Below are 10,890 nucleotides of genomic sequence, written 5' to 3'. Positions count from 1 at the left end.
ACAAATGCCACGACATTTTACTTTTAAAGATCTGAAGCCGGTGTCGTTGTTTTTTTACTCTATTACTATTTTGATGCTGCTGCTGTTTTGCCACTTTGATGTCGCTTCATGGCTAATGGACGCCCCTCACATGACCTTGCGATGGGGCCCTAATTTGTCACCTCAGTTGACCAAAACAAAAACTCAGCTTAAATTACATTTAAACGACCATTTCAGTTGCCGCTCGCTTAATTACAATAGAGTGTCGACAAACTTGAACACACAGCGAAGCCTCGTCTCTAAGAAAATATTTCTCTAATATCACGAAATATGTACTGAAAAATGGCATCACAAGTCGGCGTCACGTGCTTAATGCTAATCTCGATTTGGATTTTTTAACGTATTCAACTTCGTGGTGGCCCTCTGCATTTAGTAGTAGTAACAGGAACCAAGCCTAAAAGCTCTTACTAAAGAAAACATCGAAGTCCGAAGTTGTTTGTGTGGTTTTTTGGTTGTTTTCGGTAAGACTTAGACTCATGTGATCTGAACGGCTCCAACGTCGAGGGAAGACTTTTATTTTTTTTTCGTTAACAATAATTAATAAATGCAATGGCGGGCATACACTTTATATTACTTTCGGCTATGGACAAACACTTGCTAATTGTCAACACGGATGTGGGGCTTCATCAGCACTCTTGGCCCTCAAAAATCCTTATTTCATGTGACCGATAAAAAATGAAGGGGAATTTGTAAGCCGGTTCTAATTGTCGGTGTACGGCGCCAAAGTTACGAACTTGAACCTGGTATTTTTGTCGGTTTTTATAGGTTTCGGTATCAGAAGAGACTCTCATGTCATAGAGCGGCCAATGGCCAATCTTCAGCCTCGAGAATATCGTGTGCCAGGCACTAAATCGATTTTTTTACTGCTCTTCAAATGGCGTCAAGATCTGCCAAGTTTCGAGGTCCGGTTTAAAGCATTACGTAAAAGCGACGCACACAGAAAAATAAATAAATATCGATTTAATGATATTGAAAACAATTCATATACGAAATGAGGCGAAAAAAAGAGTTGGAATTCCGTTAGTCAAAAATAATAAAAAGCTGCCTCCGTAAAGTCGCTCAAGTGTTGAACGTTATGTCAAACTAATTTCAATGACTGAGAGGTGGTGCAAAAGAGGTTGGTAATTTATGTATCATTAAATTAAATTTTACAATTCATAATCGGCATTCAAAATTTATTTATTTTACATGAATTACCAAGACATTTCAACCGGTTTCTCCTTATCAGAGAAAAATATTTGCACCTTAACCTTTCTTTTGGTGACCTTGCAGTGAAAGTATTAAATACCTCGAAAAAATTTGAAAGTAGCGAGTATACAATTTTAAACATATTATAATTTTAATTTAGTTTATACTAGCGGTTTAGCAGTAAATAAACAATAGAATGCATTGCAGACTGAATTTCCGAATTTTTTGTTGCCATTCTGCGTTCTCCACTTTACCATTAACTGCTGCATATATTTAATTTTGTTTTTCATAATCCACGAAACGTGCTGTGTGTAGGAGTTTTATGAGATTCAAGAATGTCTACAACTTCGTGATTATTGATTGAGCCGGCAACAAACATAACACTTTCAGCTTTAGGAAATTTATTGGCATTTTATGTTTTTTTGTAATATTTTGACTATAGTATTTCCCGAAATCAGTAATAAATAAAGATTAAAATAATTGGTTTTTATAGTTCTTTGAGTACGGGCAGAGTTCAAACATCAATATAAATATAAATCTTAAAAATTAACACAAACAATTCAATAAACCCATTTGCCTTTAACTTTTTTCTATTATGCATTTAAAAATGGTTTTAACAAAAACGTGCTAAAGTTTTAACTTCCAAAAACTTATGTTCTTGTGATTTTATTTTATTATTTGTGGATGTTGTACATGGTTATAAGTCCCTTATAAAATCTGATGGTACACAACATTCTTGAATTATTTTAGGAAAATCAAAACTTTTATAAGGTGAGGTTTTACTCTCTCGCTGAACTCAAACGAAGTATTTTTCGTCGAAAACAAATTTTACATAACTTACCGTAAAATAACATCTTACTCTACATATGTTATTTTTTCCCCCAATAAGAATGTCAGAAATTTTTATGGCAAGCATTTTAAGGCCCCATTTAAATAGGCAACACTTGAAAATATGACTAACGAAAAACAGATAGTAATTGCATACTTTTTAGCAACTCAGTTAAATAATATGTTTAAATATATTTATTTTTATTTTATTAAATCCTAAAATTATCTGATTCTCTAAGTATTTTACATTTGTATTGTATATTTGTATTACTATCAATTGAAAACATTAAATCAAAAAAAAATTAATCAGCCCGTGTAATTGTCAACCTTGTGATCTAAAAATATATTACAATAAATAATCTCTGCGACTAGTTGAGAGATAGCCTTCTCCTACAAGCGCTTCTTGCCCTCGTTCAGCTTGTCAGAGGATTCCCCTTTGAGCCACCACTTGTGCACCCTCCTGATCATCCGCCATGGCAGCCAGATGGCCAGGAATGCGCCCAGCAACAGGCAACCCAAGACGTCGAGAAGCAGATACTGATGCAGAGGGATGAAGGCGCCGTGTGACTTCAGATGCCGCGCCCCACGATGCCGGATTATGTACTCGATCCAGAAGGTGGCCTCGGCTAGCGGATGTATGGGATTATCGCGGAATCGCTGCGACACCTCCAGAGCACTGCGTTTGTACTGGGGATCGTTGATCAGAGTCTCGATATTCCGCACCAAGTCATCAGTGGTGAGTTTGGAGAACACCAGGGATCGGGCATAGCCCTCCCTCACCGATTTGATAGTGTTCCGGTGCTGATCCCCGTATAGGGGTACGCACAGCATCGGAACACCCCAGTAAATACCCTCCTGGGTTCCAAAAATACCGCCGTGCGTGATGAAGAGCTTGACATTCGGATGGGCCAAAATGTCGTTCTGGGGCATCCATTTCTTGATCATCACATTCGAGGGCAGATCACCAATGGAATCGTTCTCGAACTTCCAAATCACTTGCTGCTTGAGCTGGCCGAAGGCCTTGAGAATCTGCGCTGTTTTCTCCTGTGGTAAATCAGTGCTCTTCACATATGAGCCCATGCTGAAGTAGATCACTCCGTAGGTGGCATTATCCAGGAAATTCTGGAGGTCAGTGGGCAGCTTTTTGGGCTTCTGAATGTGCGCCCCACCCACGTCAATGAGTCCTGGCATACTTGGCCTCGGAAGATCGACACTACGGTGAGCATTAATCAGGACTAGGGAAATATTTCGCTCCAGGTCAAGAACATTAGGTAGAATTCCTTTAACGAAAAAAAAAAAATATATATATATAAAAAGATGTTTATTAAGGTATCTCATGCTAACTTACCTTCAATTGATCCCTGGAAATACTTCTCTGCCAATTTTTGCATTTTGGGCAGGTACACCCATCGTCTCATGACCGCGTCGTACAGAGATAAGTAGGCATTGTAAGCTCGCTGGCCAAAGGTCATCCGATCCGTATGGGAAAGCAGTAGATGGGGAATCAAAGACCAAGGCGTCAGGATGCCCATTGCGTGATCTATATTATCAGCATAGCCCATGGTGCCAATTGTGACCACCGGGCAATTAAACCTCTTGCCGAACATCAGGAAGGCCTCATGAAAAAACTGCTCTAGGATCACCAAGTCATAGTGATCATCCTTGCTCTCAATCAGCTTCTTCACTTTGGGATCCTTGAATGCGTGCTCCGTGGTCATAAGTCCAATGGTCCACCAGAGCTCCAGGTTGTTGAAATCGCTAACAAACTGCATCGAAAAGATGTTCTCCTTTGGAACTATAATAATAAAATAAAATAATAAATATTTAAAATACGTGCTATCTATATATAATACTCACAGTATTTGGGTATGTCAAAGGAGGGACTGATGATAATCTCCGTCAGATTTTCGTGGGGATGCTTGGTGGGATGGTTATTCACACTGGTCACATGATGTCCTTGACGCAGAAGATCGTTCTGGAAGTGCTCCAGCCAGAGCCAATGACTTGGGGCTGGAAAGGGTCCCATGAAGAGTATTCGGGAGCCAGCTCCAAATTCCGGCAAACCGATCAGGAAGAGCAACATCCAACATTTCCACTGCAGCTGCATCTCCATCTGATTTGAAATCAACATTGACAATTAACAACCTCAATTAAATTGTCCGCCGAGTAAGGTAAAAAGTCGCGTTATTAGCGTCAAATTAACATTAGCTGCAGTTTATGTTCGGTGTTAGATTTCGTTATTTGCATAAAGCACTTTGCTTTGCACATTCTGATTGCAAATGATAGTGTTATTGATGAGATTTCTGGTTTGATGGATCGCAAGATCAGGTGGAAAATGAATATGCTGCACATGAAAGGGAAACTGATACAATAGTATAATTAATTAAGCTCAACACTTTTGTGAACGCCTAACATGCGGGCATATGTTCTTTGTTGGCTTGGCATAAATAAATATTAAGTCTGTAACGCAACTAATAAGGAATTCATATCTGATCTGCTCTTTTTCGCATTTGATCAAGCTTTTCAGCGACTTATAGACTAAGTACGTTAAATGAACACACCTTTCTGGCTTTCTGCCATAGAATTAAATCTGATTGAAATGCAGCACGGTAATTTCATCATTTTGAAATTAGCAATTAATATCGAAGTGGACCAGAAAGCTTGTTAGCTTACCCGCCTTATATGGTAGGTCTCCCATTAATACCATCATTCAGGTGTTAATTTCCAGACATCGTAAAATGCTGCATATCATGCAAGTTTTATAATGTTTACCCCTTCCTAATCTTATTTTTATTTTCGCTATCAAAAAGTGGGTCAACATACGTGAACTATAAAGAGATTGTGCTTGCTTACTCGACCTTAAGATAAATCAAATCGTCGAAATCAAATTAGGTTTAATTGGACTTAACGTTTCGTAATTTAATTACATTTATGGGATTTTGTTTAATTAAAAATTAAATTTTATTGAACAGTTTATGCAGTGTTATTTCCCCGCCTGAATTTATTTATATTTAGGTTGACACACTAACAGAAAGCTAACTGAAATACAAGTAAACATGCCACAATTTGTCGTCATTGAGGCGTGCTGATAAATCGCATATGGAAATAATTTTGTCATCGCAGCCCGCATTTCGCATTGCATTTTACTGTTATACTTAATAGCGAAATTCTATTTCCTTATATTAGCTACAGCTCAGAGCATTTTGTTGTTGTACGTAATTCCAACTGAAATGCAAGCTATGTAACTAAGTTTTTAGAGGCTTTGGTCAAGGTTGCAAGTTATGGCATAATTGTTTATAATTTGTTCATTACGTGCCAACACTAATTGCTTAGAGTTTGGGAATTAAAATTATTTAATTATTTTGAGTGCTGGGATGGTGGATAGGTCTTGTAACACTTGAAAAGACTTGTTGATTAAAAGGGTCAAAGCTAATGTTTTTTGAAAGTAAAAACCTATTTGTGTGTGAGTTGAATGTGAAAGTTTTGGTGATTATGAAATTGCTATTTTTTCTTCGTTATTTTGTAAAAATTCCAGCAAGATGCACTTTATAACGTTTAACTAAGCCCTTTTACATTACCGGAATTAAAAAATGCAATGAAAACTGGTTATGAGTTTTTTAATGACCTAATTAGTACAATTATAGCAATTTAATCTATACGATTAATCTTTCTTGTTATTTTCTAGATTGAAATAACTAACATTTTTGGATTTATTATTCTAGATTGTTTGGAATTTCAAATCAAATCAAATGTTTTCCAAAAATGTTTGTGTAATGCAAACACGTTTAATCAAATCCACAGAGATTTATTCAATTATTTTATATTATTATTATTTTCATATTATTTAATAGAAAATTAATTGTCATATAATGAATATTTTATTGCAAGATTTATTTTGAAACACATGAATTGCAGATTTCTTTATTTATTTGCGATCTTCTAATATCTGATTTATATTGCTTGCTTATTTATTAACCTTAAGTGAATTCAATTGCCTTTGTCTCACAGCAATAGCACCAGAAAATATTTGCACTTGGAATTAAACAAAATTAGCACGTTTCGAATTCAAATTGAAGTTTAGCGCGAAACGCGACCGTTGGGCACCAAAGTGCGGTTATCACTAAACTCGGCGGCACAAAGCCCCGAACACCTCAACTTAATCAGCATTAGCCTCAGTCGAAGTCTCAGTCTCAGTCGACGCCAGCAGATACAAAACGCATATACAGGCAAAAGCTTATATGTATCTGTGGGATATATCTTGGCACAGAGATACAAAAATACAAAGGCGAATCAACCGGCGACGCTCAATGTTTGCCCTAATCTTATTTGATTTTGATTGTCTCGTGTGTGTGCTGGGATAATTACAATATTGATGCAGTTGATTGCAAGTGTTGCCAAAATAATTATTACCTGTCAGTTTCCCCCCTTACACATACACAAATGACCGCTCACGTGTCGATCGACAGATCAGCAATTGCAAACATATAATTTGTACTGCGAAATAGAATTGGCCAATGAACTTTCGACAACAAGGTTCAAAAATTCATCAGAGTGCGATTTTGACAATACACAAACAACGAACAAGCCAAACAAGAATTGGGACTTATCGACATAACAAAGAAGCCAATTTTAAAACATTAGTAATTTAATGAATCAATCGCATGTAAATAATTTTTCTGATATCAGGATACAGTGACTTCCCTTCTTAGTTAAAACTTATCATGTAGACAATAAAATAATCGACAACCTGCCAGAAATATATTATTGGTTAACAACAATTCAAATATAAAGATAAATGTTTTGAAAATAGTATCATTAAGACTTTAAATGAATTTTAAGTTTTGTAACTTATTGTTGGCATTTGGAAACGATGAGTCATTCACATTCTTATCAACCAAGAATAAAATTAAAAAATAAATTATTAAAATATAAACCACTTCAGGATCTTGCAATAAATTACGATTTGCTATGTAAGAAACATCAGTTGCTTTCCCAGGGGATTTCCGTAGGCAATTACTAACCGCATTACCTTGTTCGTCGGAATTAAAACAATACCCATCGATTGAGTTTGTTAAAAACGTGTTTTATTTGCAAATTCGTGTATAACACGAATTAAATGCCCTGTTATTTGTGGATTCACCTTGGAATCGGTCAAGTTCACTTCACGATAAGTCATATCATAAATGATTATGGTAAGCAAACAAATGGAGAGGAGAAATTCCAAGATAACACAAATGTTATGAAGCCCACTGAGAACATGCAACAAATTAAGAAAAAGATGGAAATTAATATAAGGCAAGCTGAAAGAACTCAAAGTCGTCTAAAAAAGGGCGCACAACACAAGAGGCCGAAACATTTCATTGAAAATTGGCACGCTTCATTGAAGCGAGTCACAAAAAGCTGAAACCGCTCTCCAAAAGGGGCGAAAGGGGCGCAGGGCGTGGCTGGGCATGGGCGTGGGCGTTCACCCAAACCGGCGACGATGATGGACGACCATGCTCCAGGCGGAGTTTTGATGGCAACTCAAGACATGGCCAAGAACGGCACTTTTGATGCAAGCGATCGCCAGGAGAGGCCACCAAGCCAAAAAGAAAATGTTCATTCATAAGATCGCAGTGGACATGCCACAATGAAAATGAATGGCCTGTAACAAAAATGTTGGCGGAAAAAAGCGAGGAGAAAATGGTGCTGGAACAAACAGCTCATTAAATCAGCGGCAAATTAAATAAATCATTAAACATATTTAATTCTGCTGAGGTAAGTTCCCAAACATGCTTAAAGGGGCTTAGATTCGGTTAAAGAGATTTAATTAAATGATTAGGCATTATAGGCACTAATCAAGTTATAAGAAATATTTAAAAATAAATTTGTGCACTAAAAAACTCGTATTAAAGCTATCTTCTTGCAACGCTTAGCGACAATATCAAATGATTCACTCTGAATCATTTACGAGGTGCAAACGACAAATTGCCTAAAACACCAGACCCCACATATAGGATTGAAGTGATCAATGGAACTGGACCATAAACCATTTCAAACCAAGAGCCCAGCCCAAATATAGTGAACTAAAATGGGATTAAAATACAGAGCACTATTTGTCAGTTTACGCCAATTTAATGTTTACTTTGCACTTCACCCTACGGCCAAATTAGGGTAAATCAAACAAAGCCATAGAAGCGAGACCTTTGTATCTCATGCTAGCCATTAGTCTATATCTATCTATGTATCTATCAATCAATTAAGGCAACGTGCGCTTTTCCCAGGCGCGCTTTAGATAAAGACACCATCGAGCATAAAATGGGAACCAAACCCCACGATGACACTGACAATTTCCAGGGAACGATGGCCTTTCAATTCGATCGCGTTGCGTTGCGCGGGGCAATTAAAAATTTCACCCAAATAGCAAACGTTGCGCATGATTAGTCAACGAATTTGAGAAGTTCGATCCGAACCCGTATCGGGAAAACTCGAATCCAACGAAATCAGCGGGTGGTCGAACTACCCACGATGGCAGAAAATTGTAGGCTTGAAGGGAGAGAATCTTGTTTTGGCAGCTGTCAATGTGTCAATATTAATTTAATATGTCGAAAGCAGAATTCAGCACAATTTAAAATTGAGTTATAATGTGACAGACGAGATGGTCTCGAAATGCGTGGTTTTCTAAGGGTTGTAGACAGAACTCAAGTGGTTGCGGATACTCGATGGTTCAGTGACCACCCCGCAATCTCAATTATTTGCTGTGTTCCTGTGGGCTTTAACTCAAGCAATTTGTTAATGAGCAAATTACATGGTCACCGCATATAAATTCTTAGTTTCTTTACCTTAACACACAAAATAGACTTTGAACCAGAACACTAGACACGCCCTCAAAGTGATTCACTGCCGAAGGAACTCCCCTATTTCACAGGAATTTCTAGCATTTGGTTACGTTTAGGCAAACAACTATAAAAACTGCTCAGGCGTAAAAGGATGCAAAGGCCCTCTGGAATCTTCTTATGCTAGGTGTACTTACCACTTCCTTTCGAGATAGTACTACCAGTGGTTAGACAAGGACGGCCACGATTGGAAATTATTCATGGTTCACTTGGCTTCTCCACTTATTGTGCGAAGTGGATTCGGAAATATTTTAAAATTGTCCTTAAAATATTAGTAATCTTTAAGAAGTGCTCATTTATATATCCTGTATGCATATCCGCATGCATTCCCCATCATCCAATATTCATTCATATTAAACGCCCCTTTTTGGTGCCAAAACTTCGACTCATAACCCCTGCAAAGTTACTCTTTATCTATTAGTATTAATAACATAAATGTTGGCATATGATTATGATAGTCTATGCAAATACCCTGAACTATGGCTACACCACTTGACAACACTGAATGCAAACAGCACGTGAAAATTGAAGTTTTCCTGCCACAAACATAATACTTTTGGAAAACATTTGACTGCGTATCTATCTCACTGGGGCTTTATCGTCGATTTTGTTTCGAATGTTTTTGGGTATTGCACCCAAGGCATTTTCAGCATTTCTCGTTCTGTTTTCGACGGTGGTGCTCTTCGCTTCCCTGGAGCAATTAGTAAAAGTGCAGTTTTATGTGTTTATTTTTACATATGCCACAGCTGTGTGGCCTAACCTAGATCCACGTAGACGCTCTCGCCGGCACTCCTCCGGAACACTTTTCCCGAACACAAATTGTGCGTGATATGGAGTCGTTGTGGTCGCCGTTATCAGGAACAGCCCCTAAGGGTTTCCTTCGCGCTGCAGTTGCTCTGCTCAGTCCTAAAAGGGGCGAGTAATCGAAGGCACACTGGGAAAAATTCGATAGACCCTGAATCAGTCTGTGTAACTTATATTGGGATCAGCGGGAAATCAAAATAAAGCCCGCAATTAAGGAGCCACTACCACTTATGCTGCCAACGTACTAATTTTAATTTCATCAATCATATCTTATTAAGACCGATTCAAAAAGTTTCATCTTTCGTCAAAGCAATCCTCTTTTTTCGGTGCACAAAAGTTTCATCTTTCGTCAAAGCAATCCTCTTTTTTCGGTGCACCAGCTGGCTTAGGAGTTTCCCTAGGTGATTTTGTGTGATTTTATGCACTTAATTTATTAATGAGCTGACCACGGCGAATTCTTCATTCGCAGCGCCTGATTTATGTGGCATCTGCTGTCAGTAGGAATTTTTGAGGACCGTCAGGGAGGTCGAATGATCGCTGGGTGCGGGTCGCCGTTTGCTGGTTCCTGGTGTCAAAGGGTTCATTAGCACGCCAAAAGGATATTTACACAACAGTGCAGACGGTGGGCATAACAACTAGCAGGGACCGTGTGACTTATGTAATTTAATAGGCTGATGAAAAATTGTAGAGATTTTTATCACTCGGCATCCAGAGACATCCAGAGAAAGGCAAACAACATGTGGCAGAGTCGAAGGCAAAGACTATGGCCCAGCCAAATTGAAGCCACATGTGTGGGTGCACAGAAAGAAAAATGACTGTCATAATTGGACCTATAGTTTGGTATCAAGTCTTTTATAAACAATACCATATTTTTATTGTTTGAAACCCTGTGAAGAATAACTATGAATTAATATTAAATGTTCATAATTTTCCTAAATTTTCTTCGACAATTTGTATTACAAACAGCGATTTTTTACCATGTATGAGACCCCTGCTATCCACAATGAAGATGAAGATCATCAGAGAGCAGCGTCCAAGCACCGCTAAACAAATTGAAAAATTTCAAGTCCTCAGCCTCTTGGCGCTCGCAATTGCTCAATCCGCGTATTTTCGCGTGCTGCACAGGAAAATGAAAATGAAAAGAAAAAGAGGGGAA

At 38.0% G+C, this 10,890-nt stretch overlaps 1 protein-coding gene across 2 annotated transcripts; it reads right to left on the bottom strand.

The window, feature by feature from the left end:
- Positions 1-2,294: 2,294 nt before the first annotated feature.
- LOC6614556 (UDP-glucuronosyltransferase 2B13) lies at positions 2,295-6,176 on the bottom strand. Of its 2 annotated transcripts, none has more exons than XM_002038948.2 (4): positions 6,032-6,176; positions 3,913-4,168; positions 3,404-3,850; positions 2,295-3,335 (listed from the first exon to the last, which is right to left on the bottom strand). In XM_002038948.2, exons 2-4 carry the CDS (start codon positions 4,166-4,168, stop codon positions 2,446-2,448), a joined length of 1,593 nt encoding a protein of 530 aa, XP_002038984.2. In that variant the 5' UTR covers positions 6,032-6,176; the 3' UTR covers positions 2,295-2,445. The 2 variants fall into 2 exon arrangements, with proteins under 2 accessions (XP_002038984.2, XP_032581616.1); XM_032725725.1 differs by having other exon boundaries at positions 6,051-6,176.
- Positions 6,177-10,890: the final 4,714 nt, after the last annotated feature.

The sequence above is a fragment of the Drosophila sechellia genome, chromosome 2L (genome assembly GCF_004382195.2).
Source record: "Drosophila sechellia strain sech25 chromosome 2L, ASM438219v1, whole genome shotgun sequence".
Classification (NCBI taxonomy): domain Eukaryota; kingdom Metazoa; phylum Arthropoda; class Insecta; order Diptera; family Drosophilidae; genus Drosophila; species Drosophila sechellia.
This window is presented reverse-complemented; position numbering and strand designations above follow the sequence as displayed.